This window comes from Falco cherrug, chromosome 11 (genome assembly GCF_023634085.1).
Source record: "Falco cherrug isolate bFalChe1 chromosome 11, bFalChe1.pri, whole genome shotgun sequence".
In the NCBI taxonomy this organism is placed as follows: domain Eukaryota; kingdom Metazoa; phylum Chordata; class Aves; order Falconiformes; family Falconidae; genus Falco; species Falco cherrug.
Window position 1 is genome coordinate 33,190,532 of NC_073707.1, and position 25,360 is coordinate 33,215,891.

Sequence of the window (25,360 nt, forward strand, 5' to 3'; positions counted from 1 at the left end):
AGCAATCAGTACGCAGCAATCCTGCAACAGGAGAGAGGGCAATATGGGAGAGTCCAGCAAGACAGCTTGTTCATTCATGGTGCTTTCAGCAGTAAATCAGAAAAGAAGCCAAAACAAACTTCCAGTGGCCTCCTTTCCATCACTCCGATTTTGAGAAAGCAGTGCGTCTCCTGGAAAAGAGAAGCCTTGCTCTTTACTGGTGGCTGAAGCGCTTAATGTGATGTGAAACCATCGCTCTTGCCTTGACCTCAGGGCCCCATTTCTGACACTGCTGCAGCAGCAAGTGAAGTGCAAGAACAGCAGCGTGCATCAGCACTCGCGGCAAGACAGGAAACCTCCAGCAGATCCACCCTTCCTTCCTGCACTCCCCAGCCAAGTCACACACCCCAGGCAAGGGCAGCTCACTCAGCACAGAGAAAGCTGAAACAAGCATTCTGCAACTAAATTTAGAGTTTCTCATATAACACAACCATTTCGCAGAATCTCTGAAAAGCTACCTTGGTTGTAAGTCAAAACATGACGCAACACACAGTAGGAAAACCACCTAGATTTCTCCTTTTCATAACATTTATCCAATTCTGGACTTTACCTTGACTTTAAGGAAATGAAAGAGGCCCAAATCTACACAAACCTTGTTTGGACCCATGAAGTAAGTTAGTTGCAAAGAATAACCAACCTCTGAAACCACAGAACTGCTGTCTGAACGTTACAACATACTGAAAGCTTGAAACAGCAAACGGCAAACGATAGATCTTAGGACAACATCTGGTCCCCCTGAAGCAGAGGGAGTTTTCCCTGAAAAGAACCCAGATCCATCCTTTTAACTTTGTACTCTTTTAGCTATTTTTTCCATTACAAAGATAACAAAAAAAGCCATCACAAACCCCCTGCACAGTATCACCTCTAGCAAGCAAACTTCTTCAAGACAGTTAAGAGTGATCAAGATTTTTTTCTTCATAATTAATGTTGCATTTTTTAAAACTACCAAAAGCAAACCTGTTTCTCCGTGTTTGGGTATTTCCTACTGACAGACCCACTTCAAACAGAACTGACTTGTCAGGGGCCTTTATTCACAGCCACCTTCCTTCGCACCCTATAAGCAGAGAAGCAGTTACACAGTGGCTAGAAAGTGTTTGTTCCTTCTGCCAGCAGTAAAGAAAAACTACCCTAAAACAACCCACACACAACAGAAAAAAAAACCAACCTCTGGCTCCGTTGTATGGCAGAGTACACAGTTTTAGGCCATGAGACTCAATTGAATCATTAAATACAGCTTGATGCTCTTTAACCCAGTGGGGCTGTTGGCAGTAAAGGAAACATGAGGTTCTGCATGCATGGCAAATTGGCAAGGTTTTCATTCCCAGTCTTCAGATTTTCTCTTTGCTTTACAATGGTATCATTTAGGATCTATTTTTATTCAAATCCCTGATGAGTCTGATTCAGGTCTGTAAAGACCTATTTGAAATTCTTTAGCTCAGCAGGAGTATCACACGCAAAAGTAAACAAGCTACAAGGGTATATTTTTCTTCGCTATTTAAGTCCACTGCTATTGGTATTTACAGGCAGACTGAAAAGTCACATCTTTTTCCTAGAACAGATTTTTCCAGGCTGATTTGCCACATAATCCAAAAAGTGAATCTCTCAGATTTGCCACATTTAGGCGTACTCCAAACTCCCAACATTTGACAGACACTGACAAAGACATAATCAGTCAGAACAACAGCAATGCCACTTGAATATCTGGAGCAGTCAGAGGGGAAGGTAATGCAAGCCAGCTTTTTTTCCCCCCATTTACTCTGGTCCAGCCTAACTAGCAGCTGAAACAGTATGACCCACACCAGCATCGTATGAGTAAATTGTGAGGAGTGATGCTTTGCTGCCAGCTTGCCCTGTCTTGGCTCTGCAACATGCAGCCTCTGCTAGTGCCACCAGATGCCTGCCCTTGGCCAGGAGCAGCGGCTAGCGCTCGGTGCTGGACAGCTTGCTGGGGAGACAGGCCACAGCCCAATGACACTTCATTTTCTGATGTTGATAGCCACTTAGGAACTGCCTGTCATACACTCCAGATGTATTTCCATTACAGGCAGCATGTACTATAGCTTCTTCTGGGACTGACCTAGGAATAAAAGGCAGCCCGCAGCGCACTCAGTGACCCAGCTAAGCAGAAAGTCTTTTCTGCACCATTACTATTTGCAGGCAAACCCAGTGCCGCTGCGCTGATCCTTACAGAGGAGCAGCGTGAAGAACCTTCTGTGATACTTCATGAACAATTTTAATGGAAAATTATTAATAGCCAGTAGGATGAAACTGTGGGTAACAGCTACAGAAGCTACTGTATTAGGAAGCCTAAGGCTTTCCAATAACGGGAAACTAGAGAAGAGAGGACAATTCCTCTGTTTCTACCTGACACACAAGTCTTCCATTGGCAGATGAACTGCTCAGAGGACCACAGGAATTATTCTTAGTTCTATCAAAACCCGAGTCTACTCACATCGTCTTTTTTAATCTAGGAATAACAGTATTTTATGCCAATTCTACACCCTTGAGTTTCTCATATCTTTTTAGCCTCATGCCTGTTGTCAGTCATACTGGTATTTGCACGATAGAAGCAGCACAGGTCTCCTCTTTACATCTCGAAGCTCCTTGACTATTCTAGACCTGCATCAGCCCCAGCAGGAAGGCATCCCACCACCACGCACTTGGTCACTGCATGTGGAAGGATGCAACAGGTATTTCATTGTAGGGACTTCTTTTAGGAGAAGAGCTGCCCTTGGCCCTTGCCCATCTGTCAGCCCAAACGCAGCTCTGGACAGCTGGCAGCACGCAGACACTGGTGAAACTCTCACACTGCAAAGCCTGCCATATGGCAGTCCTCATGGTTAAGTTTTACAAAGGTTAAGTTCGACAGCCTCCAAGAAAGCAGAGCCAATGCCAGTCAAAAGTGCCAAACTCCCCCACAAGCTCATGTTCAGAGAATTACAGACAGTTGCTATCTACCTGAATTTTTAAATGGAAAAAAGATACCATGGTTAAAGCTTGTGAAATAGAGAGGCAGAAAAGGGTACAAATTTGTAACTGCCAGTGACATACATTCCAGGCAAAAGAGAAAACATTGCGGCAGGTGCTTTGTCCAGAGATGGCACTGAGTGGGAGGGCTCAGCACTAAAATTAGGCTCTGCTAGTCTGCAGAAATACAGAAGATGATCTGCCTCTCCTCTCCAGAAAACAAACACAACCTTGTCGCTGACAAGTTACCTGCAGCAGGAGCTGGAGCATAGGGAGCCACAAATCAAGGGCAGACAATGGAGCAACATCGCTTCTTCCTTCACCCCACATGGGTGCCAACAGACAAGGGGGTGTTGGGGCATCAGAGGCAGCCTTCTTCATTTCCTACTGTCACGTTGGGTGGTGTACTTTCTGGTTCTCCTGAAGAGAACAAAACTGGTATAGTCACCAGGATTAAAACTAATATAAGCAGTAGAGGACTGAAAGACCATGATACAGGATCACTGATAGAAGTTGCTACTTTAAAATCAAAAGCTCATCAGCCATTTCAGCACATGCAGCTTGCATTTCTACTAAGCCTCATGTATTCTTAAGTAAGAGAGTATTGTCTTAAATAATTCAACCTTAGTAATCTGCCAGTCTGATTAAAAACACTGAAAACAATTTTATACTGCGCTCTGAAAGACGTTAGCAGCTGTCTCTCCTCACTGCAGAAAGACTAGGATTTACGTATCAAATCCCAAACCCAAATCTAAAATGTTAGGCTTTAAGTCAAATAAAAATAAAACCCAAAAGGATAATGACAAAAAAACTTATCTTGCAATATTTTGATAATTCACGATTTGGGAGACATGTGAAACAAATTAATGGGAGTGTCCTGTTTTGGAACAAATTACCGTGGTGATGCACTTCGCAGCATTCCCAGAAACTGCCATCGCTGCCTCATCTATCCTATTAGCAAACTTTACAGAACTGCAGCTATATCACATTATTTGTAAATTGAAGCAAAACCTTAAGCCAGCTCCAACAGTATCAGACCAGAAATCAGTTCGTCTCTTAAGAGTCAGACCCCAGCTGCAGACCAGTGTACGTCTGCTTGCATAACGGACCCATTCAGATAGCTCAGAACATGACCTTCCAGCTTTAGGTGGATAGTGTTCTGCCCAATAAGTTTAGCAACAAAACAGGAATACCATGAAACAAGTAGCAAAGAAAACTTTTAGAAACACGGCACTTTTGATAAAAATTCAAATGCAAAACCTAGTGAGACAAAAAGTGCTAAATTGGTCTTTATGAATCAGTTAGTTACCACAGTCTGGATCACCTAGCATCATCTGATAGGAGCGGCATGTAAATCAAATTTCTGCTGAATAGCACTCTCAATAGAGAGAGCGTGTATAAATCTAGTTATGCATATAAAGCAGCAATTTCTGATTTATTATGCATAGCTCCTAGATGACTGCCAAGTTACCAGAATATAGGATGTATTTTATGAGTGCAATGTGAACAAAGAACCTGTAAACACTTACAATAGACAAACCTTATTCATCCACCCCGTATATGTCTTCTATAAAGTCAAACTCCTTCCTGTTTTCTATCAAAGGAAGACTGTCACCATCAGAAATAATAAATTATATTTCTGCCTCATGCTGAGGAAAATCACTATGTGGCTTAAATGGCCCCAGCGCAGGCCCCTGCTATACCAGCTCAAGTTAGTTCCAAAGTCAAATCATGGTGGCTAAAAAAAATACTATATTGCAGCAGTTCATCTCAAAACAAGTAAAACATGGGTATGATAAGGTGCATTAAGCATGATTTTAATTTTTATTTTATTTTTTATTTGATAAAGTAATAATAATACCAAACATTCAGACACCACACATACATTTCTAAAAATCAAATGCATGGAAAGGAAAACGATTCTTGTCTCACTGTGGAAATAAGATCCAAAGTACTCACACAACCAGTTTTGAATGACAGCACCTGACAGGAGACATCAAACTCAAAGTCTAGATTGTCATTTAGTGAACAAGGAGGGAAAAACAGCAGCGTGTTACGCATACCAGAAAAAAAGATTTAAAAATTTGCTATTATTGAATTTATTGGAAAGGACTCAGATACCCTAAAGTGATCACATCATCATGTTGGAAGAAACCACCTTCTTCTCCACTGGTAGCTAAAATCAAAAAATAACATAAAAAATTCAGACTACAAAGAAAGAGAAACAGTTCAAATCTAAGGTTGCTCAACCAATAAAAAAAGGGTGCATTAGATCAAAATAAGAAGTATTTTGATTTTTGTTCTAGCTCCTTCACATTTAATTTTGATCAATTTTTAAATTGAAAATAATAAGCAAAATATTTTTAGCACTTCCTAGGTGAAACGTGGTTTTGAAAATAAAAAAAAATGCTTTTGATCGTTTCCCCCATGTCCTCCTCCACCCCATGCAAACTGCACAGTATATTCAGCTCAGACTGTGGAACAGTTTTGGTCCTTTTTTCATGCCTGTGTTCAAAAGGGAAGTTAGAAGAAGAACTTTTCTTACACCAGGTCTTCTGTGGTTACACTAAAACTTGCTCCATTACATCCAGTATTTGCAAAATATGGTTCCAGCTATTCTCACATGTAAACAGCTCCCACCCGCTACACATGCTTTTGGTTTTGAATGAGAGGTGAATCCCAGCAGCCAAATTAGGAAACCTCCTTTCACACCATGCTGTGGTGATCATAAAAGACATGAAATTGGTCACCACCATTTGAAATGCTGTATGAAAATAGATTCCAGTTTTTAACAGTTGAACATGCATGGCCATATTACTGAAAAGAAAGTAAATTATTAAGCCCTCTGTAATATACATAACTGGATTCTCTCACCTCCACACGTCCTCTTCTACCTGGCACACTGCCCTCACTCAGTACTTACCCATTTACACAAGCAATCACCGTTTTCTGTTAAATGATCACTTCCTTTCTCTACACTTTTTTCAACATATTACGGTTAGCCCCAAGCAGTTCGGCACCTTTATAATTAGGGGAAAGGCCTCAAAATGAGGAATCACGATTATGACAAACAGCTGCCCCAAAGGCAAAGAACTGAGAAAGATCGGGACTGCAGAAGCCTGCTGCTCACCCTGGGAGAGGTACACAGCTTCAGCAGCCCTGTGCTGACGTTGGTACTTTGAGTACCAGGATGCTTAAAAGCTAAGTGAAATCTCTGCAGGCCCAGAAGTGAGCTTAGTCCGTCCAGGCAGGCAAGATCCTGAGCTGGTGTACATGTGATATCCTGGGTCATGCTGTGGTTCAGCCCAGGAACCCAGCAGGATCACAGCCTCTCCTGATCTTTTTTGTTTGGTTGTTGTTTTTTTGTGTGTGTGATTAAAAACTGCTTGGTGGATTCCTTAATAATGAGAGCTGCCCGATCTTTTGGCATTTCTGTACTCCAGACCAAACCTCCTTCTCCTCCTCCTGTTGTACCTTTCTGTTGTTTTCCTACAGAAGCAGCATTTTATTGCAGTCAGCCTCCTCCTGTCTCAAACAGTCATGCTCACATCTCAAACTTAACACAACTCCTGCTACCGTGGGAAGTACAGAGCATCCAGGGTTGGGTGCAATTAAAGAATTCCCAGTGTTACATTGCAAGCCAGCTGTAATCACAAATACTCAGTTTATCCACTCTATGCAAGTACAAATCAGCCTTTCCTGGCCTTTTCATTTTTTAAGAAAATTAACCCCCTTTTCCGATATTCCCGAGAATCATTCGTTGCTTTAACTGTCAATAGCATGGCATTAAAAAAAGATTACTGTTCAGTAACGAAATTACCTGCAATCCTATGCAGCCAATGTACAAATGAGATAAGCTATAAAAATTCACCAGCTTCGCCACACAGGAGAGCTGGTGGATCCAGGACACTTCAAGGTGCTGGGAAAGACCCTGCTGCCCAGAAGGTCTGGGCAAACCTGAGAAAGACCAAACCACTTAGGTGGCTCGAAGGAGGTCTGCAACAAAAGCCTGATCCTGGGCAGAGAGCAGGGACAGCAGCAACCTCAGCAAAGCTGGGACAACTTGACAAAGAAAATTACTAAGGAGAGAGCCTGAGTCGGAGGTACAAAAGGAATACAGGTGGCTTAGAATAAAAATTAGTGTTGGGAAAAATAAAGAAAAAAGGCAACGCTTTCACCAGTCCTCTCTCACACTCCTTATTTGCATTTTCTGATGCCAGCTCGCTGATACAACACGGAAACAGTTTGACCAAGTGATGTATCTGCAGGTTTCTATGGTGATCGGCACATAAATTGCCTGCCCAGCCGCGTGTGAAAGAAACCATCCGTGTCAGAAACTGCAAATTCTATGCAGAGAGAAAACCATTCCTTGAATCAGGGTGTCAGAGGATTGTACTGCATGATGGAAAGCCCAGTGCTTATATGCCAAGCTGGAGATTTCTTTGCTATTGGTATAGAAGCGTAGGCAGTGCAGTTAGCTGATAACTTGGAAGAGGACAAAAAAAACCTATACAGAGTAACACCAATTACCACTAAATAATTAAGACTACCTAACATCATGTAAAAATATTGATATACACCAAATGCATACAAAATATTTTAAAATATTTGAAATATTGATTTACACAATAACACTTGAAAACCCTGTAAATAGGTAAAAATTGGTTGATCGCCCGTGACTACTGGGTGTGTTACTCCCCCAGATGCATCGGTGAGAGGGACAGCTTGGAGGCAAACCCTTGGGGAAACTGCTGGGCTCCCGCTGGGGTTTTGGAGACAGTTAGACACTAGTAAGTGTGACAGCTTAGATGCTTTTGTTTGTTTCATGCTTTTCTTGAAAATGTTTGCCATCTACCCCGATACAGACAAAAAGGCTCCACACAACCAGCAGAGAAGGTGCTGACTCTCTCCACTTTGTAAGGGTAGAAATCTGGAGGATTTTTCACATTTCTTAGGGAACCTGCACCTAGAGTAGGAAGAAAATTATAAATGAGGACCTTATACGACAAAGTTTGTTGGGCAAGTTTGTAAAAGCCTCAAAATACCTGACAAAGTGAGATTATTGTCATCATTACTATTAAGAAAAGGAAACACAGGACAGAAATGGTTGTTAGGAAATCTGAAGCCAATAGAAGGTGCCCTGGAGACATGGTGACATTCCTGTACTGAAGCTCATGCTTTCTTTAATGGAGTACACAGGTCTGAGATTCTGCTAGTCTCTTTAATTAAACAAAATAAACCAAAAGCTGGAGTAGAGGGGTGAGGGCTAGTTTATGCTGGTGTCTTCATTTCCTTGAATTTCTGTCCTGGCCTTAATCCCAGAACAGGTAAGCTTGACAAAAGTAAACTATGGTCAAATACCAATTATCAAAGTAAACACCAAGAATAAACCATAAACAGGAATGCCTTTCAAAGTTTGAGGGAGTCCCTCCACCGGTTTCCCATCACTCCATCAACAGATCAACTCCAATTCCATCAAAAATGAAATTATGGTCTAGGCACGAGCATCATATTTGTAGCACTCAAAGTCAGCAACCCAAGTATCACACAGAAAGCTTTCACCATCTATCCAGAAACCCACAAAACTGATTTTACAAATAGATGAAGATTCCATGCATTATTTTCCTACTGAAAAAGCTGGTTTCTTTCCAGTTCAGGAAACAAAATTCTGCATGATCAAGCCCCCGAGGCTCCCGGGCAGCCACAGCGCAGGTTGTGCATGCCACCAGCCCTGCATCCTGGTGGGCCACCATGGCAGGCGACACAGGCTGGCAGGTAATGCTAAATTTCTCCAGAGAATGTTCTGATTTTGAGCCGGCATGGAAAGAAAACACTTTCAAATAAATAAGCATATTCAGTATTAGAATGTTTTCATATGAAAATATATATTTACTAATATATTGGTGCGAAGCAACAGACATACTACTACTTCTTACATGGCATGAAATATAAAAATACTGTATCTGAAATTTCCAAGTGAAATTCCAGACATTTCTTGAGCACAAAATATTTTCCACTCCATTCCATGGAAACTAAACATAAAATAAAATTAAAAAAATCTGAAGATTCATACCATTCTGTTTTTGACATAACAGTTTCTGTTCCTCTTCCCTAATTCCTCCTCCTCTCCCCATTACCTGCTCCGCTGTTTTTTTCCCCCGAGCAGGGAGCTACGTGCCTTCCCCAGCACAGAGGTGTTAGCCTGCACTAGCAGAGATAGAAGGGCATGTCTGTCAAGAGCAGACATGAAAAGAATGAATTAGCATTTTTATTACACACAACCCCAAATAGAAAAACAATTTCATACATGTACATATGAATGAACACCCATGTAGACTGCAGTTACTGTGAAGAGCTACTTTAAGAAATAAAAGCTAAGAGGAGGTGGGGTTTTTTTCCCTTAAAACAAGTATGACTTATTTCTGTTAATGAAACATCTAAGCATGTAATAGTTGATCTCCAACAGCAAGTATCAGCTACACTCATGATAACAGGGCAAATGACAAGTGGTAAAAATGAATTAAATTCATGTACTCTGTAACTAGCTGATTGTCTAACCCACATAGAAGGCTTTTGATTTCATGTTCACTGTTCACTTGTAAACAACAGCATGAAACCTTGTCTTTATAAAAGTGTTAGCCCTTTGCAGACCTTTATGATGCTGAAAAAAGAATCTCAGATACTGACTGCCACACACTTTAGGCAGAAGCGCTGTATTCCATCTATTTAGGGTACTTCCAAAAGGAAGCTGTGGACAATGGACAACAAAAGACGAGCACTGTCAGCAAGACAAACCTTGTTAATCGATACAGGCTAAGTCTCTGGCTAGCACTCTTCAGCTGAGAAAGCATCAAGTACATTCCTCTTGAAAATCTTCCCCTGCGCCCAGGACTATTATTTGCCCATGGCCATGGTCTTAGTGTCCTTTAGGAATCAAACCTGTAATTTGTCAGTTCAAATACAACTCAGAGTAGACAGTGATCTAAGTTTAAAAAAAATAAAATGTTTACTCTCAGTTTTACCACAAACAGGCTTTGAAATGCCAGCCAGTTTTGTTTTACCCCGTTATGGAGAAACATAAATGCCAACTCCAAAAACATATTAGAAAATTAGTATGGCTGAGAAAAAGGATATAATATACACAATTATTTTCTTTTCCAAAGTCAATTACTTTAACTCCCAAGCCTGAATTAAGCAGCTGCAAACCTCCAGAAAGCAGCTGTTCCTGTAACCCCCTCCTGCACACTCGCCAACTCTGCCGGCTGCGAGCGCCAGGGTCCCAGCCCCGCACAGGCGGCTGCAGTGCAGACCAGCAACCCCAGCGTGGCCCGGCTTTCCTGACCACTCCGAGCACCATTTAGTCACCCTGGGCCATGTGATCCCCATGTCCTCCCACAAGTACTTCAGCAGTTTTATAGTTTGTAAAGCATCACATGATCCCAGTGCGTGGATGGGGGGAAAGCGAGACTTGGGCTCCATCAGGCACTGCCCGCATCGCCAGCTTGCTGGGGAGCTTGGGTTCGCTGTCCATTAAGGCTTATACAAAGAACCATTAACCACCAGCATCTCCCGAGACCATCATTTTGTAACAGTTTTACAAACAGCACCGCTGCACAAAGTCACCTTCTGCAAAGATATGGGACTCAATGAACTTACAGATGCAGAAGATGCTACAAACACACAGCCAAAAGGTATCGCCTGCTGCGAAACCTGCCTGCGCAAAAAGTGAAGCCCCAGTTTGGAGCCAGAGCACCACTTCTGCTACTTCAGACATTCCTAAAAAAACACAGGAGATGCGTGTATTCAAGATGCCTGATCAATAAATAATAGCAATTAGTAGCCTGTAAACAATAAATCTATACATTTATTTGGAACACAATGCTAAACAGTTCAATAAATAAAAACCTTTTAACAGAAAAAGGGAACTCGGTAGCATGGTGACTGCTTTTAATCAGAACAAACCACTTTTAACACCCTTAAACTCTGAACACTAATCAACGTTTATTGCTTAATGCTTAAAATTAGAGACTGCAAGTTCTGTTACTATGGCACAGAGCTGGAAGGCTGTATATCCACGCCATGCTCAGAGTGAGGGCATTTCAATTCACCAGCTAGGTTATTTTTTCAAATCAAGGCAGAGCTGCTGTCACATGCCGCCTGTTCTACGCCCAGTGAAATTAGCAGTGACTGGAATAACCCATGATTGGAAATTTAAATTATTTATAAACTTTGTGTAAACCTCTTGAGCTAGTAATTTAGTGCTGCAGCATTCACTGTATTTTCCATTATGCCAAGGAAAAAGATGATGCTCTGCCCTGAGGTGCTGGAGGCATCGGGCAATGCCGAGTAATCATTTCTGCAGCCACCCGTCTTTGTGGGCTGTGCAGTGGGGGAACTGAGGGTGGCTGCAGCTGAACAGAGCATTCACCTGCTCCAAATTCAGACATGAAAACATGTGCTTCCTTCTTAGCACCCCTGAATATGAGTTTAACCACTTTTCCTTTTGTTGGGGTAGAATGGGAGGAAGCAGAAGTACGTGCGTGTAAAACGGAAGAGGTGAGGAAGCTGACAAGTCAAGTACACTGAGATCTTCAAATCTTTTTCTTCTACAGCTATGAAGGGAGCTGGCACAATCATCTAGATTAGATTAAAGAAATTCTGTGCTGTGGGGGTGGGAGGCGCTGGCCCAGGCTGCCCAGAGCAGCTGTGGGTGCCCCGTCCCTGGCAGGGCTCAAGGCCAGGCTGGACGGGGCTCTGGGCAACCTGGGCTGGGGGGAGGTGGCCCTGCCCGGGGCAGGGGGCTGGAGCTAGGTGGGCTTTAAGGGCCCTGCCGACACAAACCAGTCTGTGATTCTACAAATCCACCAAAGAGAAAAGACAAACAAGCACAGCTTCTCTAGCGAGACCCCGCTAACCCAGAGGTGGGCTGCTGGTGCTGTGAACAGGGTGAGGCTCCATCACTTTCTGCTCTTCAGCCTCACAAGTTTCTGCTGGAAACAAGCTGAACTGACGCCTGTGTGAAGCTCACCCTGCGGAATGCTTACTGGAGAGACAAGAGCCCCATGAGATGATCACCTTCTCAGGGAAGGGCTCCAATCACCAGGTTTTCTGGATGGGGCCACCCCAATGCCTGCCGACAAAGCTCTTCTGTTCCGTACGGAGTACCCGCAGCCCTAAGAAGCTGCAGCAGCAGGCAGGAGCACCACCCCATCAGTCACAGTTTATTTCAGCCACCCCAGACAAGGCTTGCTAGAAACTCATCATCAGGGAAACATAAACTTCCTAAAAATCACTGTAACTTTACAGGCAACAAAACAAGAGACTGGCATGCTGTCTTCCAAAGAGAGTCTGCATAAATCAAAATCTGATTATGCTACATTTTAAATGTTAGATTTTCCACAAGATGGTGAAGCAGAGATATATAACCTGTTTTGCATTGGTAATTGAAATAAATTATCATAATCCTCCCTGAGTCCTGCAATCACTATTTTTCAGATTGAACCTTTCCTGAGGGTTTAAAAAAAAAAAAAAAAAAAAATGTTCTTTTTCCATCAGGATAGCTTTAGACTTAAAAATAGTACCTACTCTTGAAAGAAAGCTGGAGCTGTAACTCGGTATGCACCCTGTTACAACGCCGTAATGTAGGAGTGAAACATTCCCTTTTTCTACACTCTGCTGGATCAACCCTTTTTGTTAATTTGATGAGCGCTGTGATGGATCATCACACAAGCCCTTTTGGAAGTGTGTGTGTTTAATCTTTCAAAGAATTTGATTTGAAATTGACCCAGTTTCAAGTGAATAAAAATTTTAACAGTTTCAAATTGATTCAATTTCAGGACTACTCAAATCATATGTTTTACATCTAACCTTTGGATCTGAGAGAGAAATATTTCCATTTTTCTTCAAAGAGTGGAGGGTGGGGCCACGCAAAGGAACCAATACTTCTCTTTACAAAGTTTCTACAGTATAGTATTTATGCCAAAGCAACACAGAAGTCTTGCTTCCTGATGCACTGAACTGCACCTTTTTTTTTTTTAATTGTAGAATATGTATGTTTTCATATATGTGGGCCACCCACCCCTGCAGTGACCCACAGACTCCAAGGCTCACAAAGTTTATCTGTTTGTGAATGCAGAAAAGGCAGAAGGGCAGGAGGGAAAGGCAAGCTCAGGGCACCTTTGTTCTCCCTCCAGTTCTGACATAGTTCAGGGGCTTATGTAGCTCTTGGCATCTGCTGTAAAATTTAAAAAAAAAAAAAAAAAAAGCGATGCCTTCAACTAACTTATGCTCTGTTGATACAGCATGGAGCAGCTGCAGAGAAGAGCGCTTGGGATGCAACCTCAATAGTCACTCTGAGATATTGGGGACATTCACCAGGATTGCTCCAGCTGCAATGCTGCTCATCCCACAGGACACCATAAGGCATTACAATGCAACCAGTTCAGGGTACAAAACTCTAAAAAATAAGGCAGCAGACACTCCTGGTCTTTCATGTGCCTGGTGAATTACTGTAGAGTCATTACCCAGTAGACAGTGATCATTTACACAGCCACCACACATCACCAAATAACCAGCATGTACGAAGCTCAGCACCCAGGCAGCAGAGAGCCCCTGCAGCTGACCAAGGCGTGCTCCAGCCAGCACAGGGAGCATCAGAAACAGGAGCAACCTGCTGAGTCTGAGTGAGTCCTGGAAAGCACACCCACAGTAGGACCCATATCTGAAAGGAACCCAAGGTGCTTCTCTTCCTGGCTGGCCACCAGCACAAGTTTTCTACCTTATCTCTGCTTTCCTCCCCCACCCCCCTTTTTTTCTTTTCTCTTTTTCTTCTTCTTCAAATTGTCACTACAAGGAACTTTTACCATTATAGTTGACATATGCCATCAGCCACGCAAATAAACCATTGTGTCTGTAAGCCTGTCTCAACCCCCTTTTGGGAGCATACAGAAAAGTGTTCTGTCATTTTCACAAGAAAAATGCCATTTAATGCAAACTAGACCTAGGAGAGGTCTTACACTGTAAGTGTCCCAGCTTCCCGGACAGCCAGCCTGCAGTATCTGTGCTCCCCTGCACATCAGATCAACTGGATATCACTACAAGGATAAAAGGTTGTCTAACGGCTGTGAATTATGAGTATGAACAAACCTTACTGATACTAAAAAGCAACACACTATAAACTTCTGATAGAATGGGAACTACTATCTGAAATAATAATAAAAAATATATAGTCTTATTGCCATTTCAAGATGGCATTGACAATTTACATAAACCCAGTATCGCTTCACAATAAGAAACACCCATACAAGGGGGTGGGGCAGGGGAGGAAGGTTTACATTTTAGACATCTGAAAATCCAGTTAAAGGCATGGGGGAAGGCTTTTTTTAAAAAAAAATTAAAGGACAACTTTTTAAAAAGGACAAAGATCACACTACTAGGTGCATGCAAAACATGTAAAATGCAGACTGGGGTTAAATTCTGCTCCTGTTTGCTTAAATAAGGCTCTGATTTCAGTAGGGTTACAAAAGAACAGGGAACTCAGCATAAATACATTCATAGAATCAGAGAACAAGTCAAGTTCAGATTCATTACAGTGTAAGTCAGTACACAAATAAAACTTCAGTTATTAAGTTATATTAAAAATTCTGTTGTAGCCAATTTGGATACCAGACACATTTGTTTAGAGTTTGTTTACATCCTGGAATAATACAATTTATGTCTTCATATTAGTATGCACAAACATACCTGCCAAAGAACTCCAGTTACCCATCAATTAATTTCTGTTAACTATCCTAAGTGCTGAAAGCCCCTGAGCGATGATAAAGGAAGTCAGCATCTTACAAACACCTGAAACAAGCTGCGACCAGATGCACATTGAGCAATTCCAATCTATCGCAAGATCTGTAAAAGATCCAAGAATATCTGCCCTTGAACTCTCAGTATTTTAGTCCAGACAGGTTTGGTTTCCATTTCCTTATCACAAGAAATACAGAGGTAAAACACAAGGCTAGCAGTTTTATTCACAAACAGCACTGACCACTAACAATTCAGACAAGTTCAACAGGTTGCTGTCCCCACATCTGGCAAAAGGCTCCACACGTTTAATAACCACAGTGATTTTCTGGTTTAGCTGTGCTGAAAATTAGTTTGTACCAGGTCAAAAATGCTTGAAAGGAATCAAGAAAACTCTTTTTAGGCGCTTGTAATTGGCTAGATAAATACGTACCTAAGTTTCTACACTCCTGGTCTGATATTCAGTGAGTGCAGGCATCCAATTAATTATTTTTATGCTAAGGGCAGAAAAATGTGGATGTTTCCCAAACTGTGCATACCAGATACAACTTTGTACATGTGCATAAATATTTATGCTCAGAAATCTGTAACTTTCACTCTTGCTACAGAGGTTGAAGTATAGTAATACTGTAAGTGAATAAATATCTAAGTACCTGTGAACACTCTAACTCACTCCCAGGCTGACCTAGTTCTTCGGTAAATAAGCTTTTTCAAGCTGTTACTCTTTTGAGAGTCCAGGCCTTAGAAATACTTTAAATATACAGTGTTCTCCTTAAACTTAATTTTATTGCAAAAATACATGGAGTGCATGGCCTGTATTTCTGGAATCTAGGCAGTTTGTGCTACACAGCAACTCAAATGTGAATCTCCCCTCTCTTTTTATCTTTAATTAAAGGAAAACCCGAAAGATCTGACAAACAAAGAGAAAGCAAAACCCACACGAAAGCAAACATAACATTTGAAAAAAGAAACACAGCAGAAAACAGCCAGCCAATCTGGAACACGGCGGAATGTTCAAAAAAGAGAAATTAAGATCTCAAACATTAGAAACTTAATTATTCAAGTACTTCATTAGCACACTTTCATCTTAACTTTGTTAATCATCAAATAAACTTGGCAGCAAACTCCCAATACTAAACTGAGGTATGTAATATTACTGTAGCTCATTCAAGGAATAAAATTATCACTAATCTCACTCTTAAATACATATGGCTCCCAACTACCTTGAGTCACATTGTAACCATCATTATAAAAAGTTCCACACAGTTTACAAGAGATTTTGGTGATTAGTGGTGTAGGGAAGTTATGAAACTCAGTATAAACTCAGATCATCAACATCATCCTTGGTGGATAACAGTCATTGCGCAAACTTTCTTTGCACTTTCAAATCTGCTTAGCATCATAAAGGGGGGGGAGGGGGTGGAATAAATTCAATCCATGACGTACACAGAATTATGCTTTTTTATACTTTATATTTCTTTTCTGAATCTGAAAAATTCAACCCATTTTCTCCCAAACTCCCCCTGCCTCCAGCAAGACATCCCAATTCCTAACCTTCCACAGAAATCACATCTGGTGTTTAGAAAACCTGGCGATGTGTGTCCTGCTTCTAGTCCCACACCACAAACCCAAAAGACAGTCCTCCATCACAGATTCCTGCCCTACCTAGCCAGTATGTTATTAGCCCTGCACTGCTACTTCTTGATTGCTTCTTTCTTTCTCATAAAAATGTGGGGAAGGTGCATTGTTTAATACACTAAATGTCATGGATGTGGATGTACACTAATGCCCCAAACTTACTTTTATTACAGATATGGAAAATACTGAACATGCATTCAGTTTCTGTTCACCCACAAGACTCTGAACAAGCAGACCTCATCGCTCTGTTAGGGGTGGTGTGCGAGGGGAAAAAACTATGATCCAGCAGAGGAACTTAAACAGGAGTCACATTATGCATTTCTTAAGAAACACATCTACAGAAAGTATTTTCAGGATATCTGCAGAAGACTTATCTTTCAAACTACCTTTCTGGACAAGCAAGAGTGGCTACAACGCATATGCATACTTCTTCCTCAAAATGCCAAACTGTTTTCCTCCAAGCCTGCTGGATGCCAGCTATACAGGAGCCACAGGAGTACACTGCAAGATCTCAGTTCACCTTGCAGGAAACAGTTCTTTGTTAGTGCTTTCCCAGAGCAAACCTACAACAAACACCTAACACTGCAGAGCAAGGAGTTGCATGTATTGTATGAATGCACGGTTTCAAGTATAACTTCAACGATGCACACACTCTCAAATGTTTAGATGTGAGCCAGCTTCCCATCCCAGGGTTTCGATAAGCGACCACTTCATCATCACTGCATCATCTGTGCTCCCTCCTCCCCCACGCAACCTACAAGAGGAAGAATGCCAGAGCTCCAAGCAAGCAATGAAGTCATGAAGTCAGCCCGTGTCTGACAAACACCCATGGCAGCAGAAAGATCACGGTTTTTCACACTATAGTGAGAAAAAAAAAATACTGCAATAGCATGGCTAGTCAAGCAGCAGTGAAGAGAAGGGACAGTCATCTCCTGTCGAAAAGGGTGTCTGTTATTCTGAGCAATTTCTGAGAAGTCATCCATAAATTTAGAAAGTTACATTAAGCATTCTTATGTGCATCATCATATTTCTGAAAACAGAAGCCTGGATCTTTTAATTCTTTATCTCTGGCAAGGCCTTCAGTAAGTAAACAGACCATCACTTCATACTTTCTGTGTCTATCAATCCCTACAACATGGAGACATTTAACTAATACAAATATTAAATTGTACTTAAACACATCCTCTATCTAGTGATAACTATCAAAATAATAAACCTTAGAATATTTAAACAAACCAAGGTCAATGAAAAACTGCAAAGATAATTCTCTGCAATCATTCAAGTACCATGCCTCCAGCTCAAAGGACTTTTAAGTATCTTTTTCAATTTAAGCATAAGGCTTGGTTAAATCAAGACTTCTGCTAGTTACCTAATACTCAAAGACTTGCTTCCAATAATTAGGTCTGTCTTAGAGGAAAAAAAGTCACACACTCTTCTAAGTGATAGTATCCTTTCTGTGTATTTCTTGTGTCCTCAATCCCCCTCTCCCGATCATCTTCCTTTACTGCATTTGTGGCTGCAATGCCAGAGCCAAACGCCCATGCAAAATCAGTTCATCTGCATTGAAATGGACATTTCAACAAAATACAGACTTGGAGAAACTGAGGTGTAGAAAGCTTTGGATATTTGGTGGAAACATGCTGAATCAGTGCTGAAGCTGGAAACCAGAAGCAGGGCTTTGGTAGAGGACTGATCTAGACACCCCTGGATCTAGACACCCTTGATACAGATCTGCAAGTCAGAAACATCTTGCTCCCTCCTTTTAATTTCTAACTCTATCACAGATGCAGTGAACTATTTAGAGGCTGCAAGATGGTAAGGAACTTAAATGATCTCTCCCATCAGGAAAGCATGCTGCTTCCCCACCTCAGGAATGCAAACACCACAGCTGGAAGGAACACTACCAGTTTTGCAACCTCTTGGCAAGACAGGAAAATGATACAACTCAAGTTTTAATTCAACAGTAAATAATGCATCTTATTCTTGCATCTGTTCTCAACTCTCAGAACAAATGCTATCACAAGGGCATCAAGATTCGTGTTTCTCAGGAACACTTTTAGGTGGACCACTTATAACAGCTAAAACAAAACTTCTATTCAGATACTCACATCAGGCTCTACACCTGAATATCTTGGCTATTAATAACAGAGCAAACGCAAATATCCAATTGTAAGCTCAGCACTTACTACCCTACTTGGAACTCTACCTCTAACCTGAATTTTTAAGTATTCATCCTAATTGTTTAAATTGGGTTAACAGTAGTAATGCTGCAGAAACAAAGCTTTAGATTAATACACCCATAAATGAGAAACTAGTAAGGAAATACTGACACAAATGCTGACCTCTATCTTTTTCAATACGTAATTCAAAGAAAAAACAAAACCCAACTTCCATTTCAGGTTAGTTTTTCACGCAGAAAGTCAATTTACAACCATCCATCAAACCAAGCTCAAACATCTCATTTCATCCTAGCACCGTAATACAGCAGGATAAGAAGACTGTATCAACAGGCAAAAAAATTAGCAATGTCGTTCTGATTGGTCTAGTTGCTACAGCACTTCTTGCACAATTGCAGTCAATCAGGCAGAGGAGAAACATCTGGGATCTGTCTGTTACCTGCACATCACATCTATTAAATATGCACTTTTTCTAATGTTCTCTTAAAGAGCTTTTAGAAACAAATTTGTTTTAAGCCATTAAAGCTGAAGTTACATATCAGACACCATTGTCCTACAAATGTATCTCTGTTGAGAATTACCAAAGTAAAGCTCTGGATTCTTCATCAAAGCTTCCTCCTTGCCCAAACCTCCAAAACACCCAGAGACTGCCAAAATAAAATAAAGTCATTACAGAGCAGCTGCTTCCAATACTTTAAGACTTATTTGAACAACTTAAAAGTTCTGGTTAACCAACTTCTAATTTTACAGTGTTTTATGTAGGATCTAAGACTTGTTAAGATATTGCAGATTAAGTATTTAGATACAGTATTTTCTTTATGCTATGCACAATGCCATCTACTGAATTGCTATGCTCTAGCATCAACAGTAGTAAAGCAGGACCTGATGCATATTAGAGCAGTCATACCCTCAAAAAAGTTTAAAATAGCTATAGGGAAATTTTAATAGCTGTTCTTAAGCTTTCTGCACGTAAATCTCCCTGCTCTAGCCCATTATTGGTCAATGAGTTCAGGTTTCATTGGGAGTTTTCTTCAGCGTGATACTGACTACACGCAGAATTGAGATCACAGAGGTTGATATCACCTGTGGCAAGGGCAAGAATTTTGATTCCAACCTCAATGAAGTCAGAATACACACACACACACACTGACTCTTACTTGGGAAATACACTGAGATTCTCGATTACAGACTACAAAACCCGTGGTCTACTCAAATTAAAACTGAAAACCAACAAAAACCCAAACTCAATGCACCCAGCTCCAGCAATACACTTCCACTCCATTTCTCATAACTCGAATATCTTTAGGTGTTTGAACTAAAATTCTGCTATCCAATCACTCTCATTTGCTATACACAACTTTACCAAAGATTGTCAGCCCCAAATAAAAAGTTTTAGAAGTTGGGCAGTGCTGGATTCCTACAAAAACAAGGTTCTGGAACACCACACTATAACAATATGACAGGAAAGAGAATATTTTTGACGTACACACTTTGTATGAGGCTATAAACACTGCAGGAGTAAGCCACAAGCTATGATCATTATTTAAAACTATTCCACCTTCAAACAGAGCTCATGCACATATTTGCTTCTACATCAAGTCTCAAATCTCACCAGAATGTAAATGGGCACTCCAAACAGTAGTTTCCATAGATGCAGTGAAGGTCCACAAAGAGCAGCGTCTGGGTTGCCTGCTATACAAACCTGGAGAGTAAGAGAGCTTCTAACAGCAGTAGAGCTCCAACCATTTTCCATTTACAGTCATGGAAGCTGTCCGTTCATCTGAATGGGAGAATATGCGTGCCACTCATTTTTGTACAAAATTCTTAAAGAACATGGAAATTTCTGCATTCTGTCACTCCTCGAGGAAATCTGATACTGAGCAACACCTGCATGCAATGTGCATCCCAATGAAGAAGTCATAAAGAGCCAGCTGCCCTTTATTTAAAATGCTCTTTGCATTTTTTAAATAAAAAACTTGCCATACATTCTTTTGAGAGAAGCAGAACTGTCAGGAATCCCACAGCCACAGAATTCAACATCATCTCCAGAACCGTAAGCATCAATAAAGCCTGGGCATCGTGTTGATAAGAACCACACTTGTATTGAAAATGAGGTCGAGAATACTGCACGATTACAATCACAGAGACAAGGATTTCAAAGACACGCTTTCTTGCAATAGAACAAGCTTGGATTTTTAAAAATACAATCATCATGTACAGCAAAATATGTGGCCATAAGACCAGCCTTAAACTAAGGCCTTGTTTACACAATTTCTGCACTGTCAGGAAGTATTTTGGCTGGGAATGTAATTTTTCTTCCAAATCAATTAAATATTTGCAGTTCTGACTGTGAAAAGAGATATATACCACCTTTGTATTGATAAGGGTATAACATATTCCCACAGGGAAAAGGAATAAGAGAGTACCTTTATATTGATACAACATTTTCCTCAAGTGTAGAAGCTAATATAGCTTTCATTACTCGGTCAAGTTAAAGTGCAGTATGACTTTTTTCTACTTTATAGACAAGGCCTATGTTTAACAAGCACCAAAACACTTCAGAGTATTTGCAAGATCAGACTACTGAGCTCTACTTTTTGTACGGTCCTCACAGAGTCATAGAGAACACCGAACATCTAAATACATTCAAACCTCTTGATTAGACCCATGCTATGGTTTCTGAAATGCTTCACTGTTTCACCGAACACACTTTTTTGGCAAGAACTAGAATGTATCTACAAAAAACCCCAGCATAATCCAGAACGTACCAGGCTGCCTTCAGCTGCTCTGCTAGGCTGAGAAATACTGGACTTTTATGTGCCGCCGTGTGCTACGAACACCCATTTTTGCATTATTCCTCAATCACAACACAGGCAGGAGGGAAACAGGAGGCATTAGAAAACATGAAGAATCTGCTATCTGTTGGGCAGAACAGAATAAATACCTGCTTTTATTAAGCACAATGAGTTCCTGTCAATAAACTGATCTAGAGCAAGGCCTGTTGGGTGCTAAAAAATATATAATCCCAGTGAATTTAAGGCAAAATTGAACCATAGGAATAGCTGAGATGCAAATTTATGGCATTATTTTTTTAAAAACTTCAGACATGAAGTGTTTTTAAACTGCAGACATTGCAGCAGTCAAGCTCTCTTAGTTTTCAATGCAGTATTTTTGTTAAAAGAAAGCCCTACTATTAATAAGCATTATTCCTCTGCCCATTTAACATGCAAGTCCTTGAGGAGCTGGATTCTAACTAATTTTTAGAAATTTCTGGAAGATCAGCTGCAAAGGGGTTTTCAGTTTCTATTTAAAAATGAGGGGTTGGATCAATTTGTCTTGTTATATGAAGGCCTCAAGGAGAAGTTGAGGGACCATCACTCCGGTTGCCTTCTCCAACCCTCTTTGTTTTTAACTGCGATTGTATCAGTCTGATACAACCTGACTGATTGTATCAGAAGGATACATGTCAGCTCAGAAGAAGAGATACATTCAATACTTAGGTATATAATCTTTTCCAGACTTTTAGTAGATACCGGATGTTGCTAAAGTATTCAATTTTCAACTAAATCACAAGTTTATAATTTTCATCTAAATCACTGGGATTTCAGTACATAGAATTAAACTAATACTAAACACTGTTTGCTGAAGCAGAATTTTTTCCTACTTAAAACCAGAAATGATCACATTCACAGTAGGAATCATGGCAGTTAGTTTTCAGTGCCTGATTAAAAAACCCATTTATGCATCATTGTTCAATTATTGTTTTCACGTTGTAAAATAATTTCTAGTCTTCTTGGCATGGGATAGGATGGGGGGGGGGGGGGGGGGAGAAAAAGGAAAAAAATGTTACAGGATTTGTGTGCTAATCTTTAAAGAAGGGGCTAAGAAAGGTAAACAAACTCTTTAGAAGCTCCAAATGACAGAAGGTACAGGTGTCCTCCCACCCCAATGCCCCTGCAAACCAGAATTGAAATAATGCCCTGGTGCATAATTTTGAAGAGTTACAATGCAATGAGATTAAAATCTTAAATTTTATAAATAACCGATCTTTAGAATTTTACCCCAATAAACCATGCTGTTCCCAGTAAGGAATCTCACAGATTGGCCTAATCTTACAAGGCCTTTTGCATTGAAGACACACTACCTTCCTAAGCTACCTACTGAATACAGCGTTCCACTCACATGCTGGCATCACATAGCATCAGGACCTAAACACAAATGAAAAACTGTATTAAAAGTGACTAAATATTAGATAAAATAGAAATCTCGTGGTTTGCTTTTTCTTTTTTTTTTTTTAAACACTGTCCTTAGCTAAATTGAGCCCCCCTCCCCCTGCCTTTCACTTCTATTAAGATATACTATACATCAGGATCAACAGCCTATGTGAAAGTTAGTGTTTCATGTAATACATAAAAGCGCACAAAGTTGTTTTCTAAAAAACAGCATTTGTATTAAAATTCTTAAAATGGATAGACATCTCTTAAATGCATGTCTGGAATTAAAATGACAGTTGTTAGGATTTTCTTGGTACATCACAACGGTAAAACTTCCTTCTTTGCTGGCTGGAGGTACATCCCACAACAAAATCAAAGGAAAAAAGAAGAAAAAAAAAAAAAAAAAAGCGCCCCCCCCCCCCCCCAAAATCCCAAAAGGCTAAATTCTTGTAAATTTGAAGTAAATGAAACCCGAACTTGCAAGACATGGAAATAACAGTTAAAAGGCTCAGATGGAAATAAGAAATAAATTCCACTAACAATAGGCCCTTTTGTCCTGGCTTGTTCGGAATGATTACTGCAAGGAAACTGTTAAGTAGTTTTTGGAGTAGTAGATAATGGGATTCTGTGGAGCTTTCACAGGTTGGCACCGGCTGGAACAGCTGAGTTTTGAAGGCACTCTATAGACACAGGGTTGCTGTTGGCCCTGCATCACATATAGGAAGTCTTTGCACTTTAGAGCTAGTCATCAAAATCAGTTATTGCCAACCTAAAGAAAAAAACCCTCGGAACAAAAACACCACCGCTCCCACCCGCTGAAGAAAAGTTAAAATAAAACCGAAATCACACAGGCACGCACACCTAAAAAATTGTGCAGATTTGTAACATTTTCACAGCTGATTTAAAAAAAAAACAACACAGAAACAAAACAAAAACAAAACAAAAACAAAAAAACCAAAACAGGAAAAAAACAACACGCTACCACTCTCCTGCAAACTCCCATCCGATACAGCAGGTAAACAAAATAGAAAATTATTTCACGAATCATCAGCAGACACTTTCTGGCACCCCACACTGTATTGGCATCAGTGTTTTAAGTTAAAGTCCCAGTTCCGATGTGCAATTCTCCGGGCCGGGCGCCCTGGCGCAGCCGCCCCACTTTGCATAGAGATCCCGGGGCTGGGCGCGGGGCGCTGCGGGCCCGGGAGCAGCGGGGGTCGGGCGCAGCGGGCGCGGAGCGGAGCGGGCAGGGCGCCGCGCTGGGCTCCTCCGGCGGGCAGGGGCCGCTCCTCGGGCAGGCTTTCCCCGCCGTGCCTGCCCGGCAGCGGCCCGCGGCAGACACTGACAGGAAATATGCAACGACCAACACTGGACGAAACGTACATGCCGAAAAAAGCCACATTTCCAACACGATTTTTTTTTTCTTTTTACGATTCTTGTCTTTTGTATGTGTGAGTGTCTCTGGCGGCTGCCCGGGGCAGCGCCCGCCCCGCGGCTCGCGCCGGCCGGGACGCGGAGCGGCTCCCGCCGTGTCCCCGCCGAGCCCCGGCCCGCCGCCGCCCTCAGAGGATGGCGCAGGAGGAGCAGCACTGCTCGTCCCCGTTGGGCTGCGAGGCGTAGTTCATCTGCCTGACGATCTCCGCGAAGAGCTCGTCCACCGAGGCTTTGTTTTTGGCCGAGGTCTCCATGAAGGGGCAGCTCCACTCCTCAGCCAGGGCTTTGCCCTCCCCGAAGGAGACCTCCCGCTCGCCCTCCAGGTCCACCTTGTTGCCCACCAGGATCATGGGCACCCTCTCGTACCTCTTCACCCGGATGATCTGGTCCCGCATGGGCTTGATGTCCTGGAAGCTCTGCTGGTTCACCAGGCTGTAGACCAGGATGAAGCCCTGCCCGTTCTTGATGTAGAGGTCCCGCATGGAGGCGAACTGCTCGGTGCCCGCCGTGTCCAGGATCTCCAGCACCGACGGCGAGGAGTCCACCTCGATCTCCTTGCGGTAGAAGTCCTCGATGGTGGGGTCATACTTCTCGATGAAGGAGCCCGTCACGAACTGGACGGTGAGGGCGGACTTGCCCACGCCGCCCGAGCCCAGCACCACCACCTTGTACTCCCGCATGGCTCCCAGCGCGCCGCCTCCCTCGCCTCCCGCTCGGGGCTACCGCTTCCCTCCCGCCCTCACGGCGGGCGGAGAGAGGGGAGGAGAGGGGGGAAGGAGGGGCGCGGGGAAGGGGCGGCCGCGCCTCACGGAGCCGTGCCGTGCCGGCCCCGGCGCCGGGCAGCGCCGCGCCCCAGGGGCGGGCACTGGGTCCTGCGCGGCGGCGGCTGCGCGGGGAGGCGGTGGCCGCCGCCGAGGGAGGAGAAGGAGGAAGAGGAGGCGGAAGAGGAGGAGAAAGGCGAGCGCGGCGCTGCCGCTACCGGCCCCGGCCCGGCGGCGGGACGGCGCTGCCGCGGCCCATGGCGCCCTGCGGCCCGCCGCGGCCCGCCCCGGCCCATTGGCTCCGGCCCCGCCGCCGGCCGCCCCCATTGGCTCCCCGGCG

General features: G+C 42.4%; 2 protein-coding genes across 2 annotated transcripts in view; one reads left to right on the forward strand and one right to left on the reverse strand.

Moving 5' to 3' along the window:
• Positions 1-14,998: 14,998 nt before the first annotated feature.
• RAP2B (RAP2B, member of RAS oncogene family) lies at positions 14,999-25,351 on the reverse strand. The gene has a single exon (XM_005447385.3). It carries the CDS (start codon positions 24,937-24,939, stop codon positions 24,388-24,390), a length of 552 nt encoding a protein of 183 aa, XP_005447442.3. The 5' UTR covers positions 24,940-25,351; the 3' UTR covers positions 14,999-24,387.
• LOC129737070 (nascent polypeptide-associated complex subunit alpha, muscle-specific form-like) overlaps positions 24,938-25,360 on the forward strand; it is a 77,801-nt gene continuing 77,378 nt past the window's right edge. Inside the window, exon 1 of the mRNA XM_055723869.1 lies at positions 24,938-25,003. Within this exon, the coding sequence (XP_055579844.1) occupies positions 24,938-25,003 (66 nt within the window). The remainder of the gene's footprint in view (positions 25,004-25,360) is intronic.

Excerpts from the sequence above, each read along its gene's own strand:
- RAP2B (XM_005447385.3), bottom strand. The coding sequence starts at position 24,939 with ATGCGGGAGTACAAGGTGGTGGTGCTGGGCTCGGGCGGCGTGGGCAAG.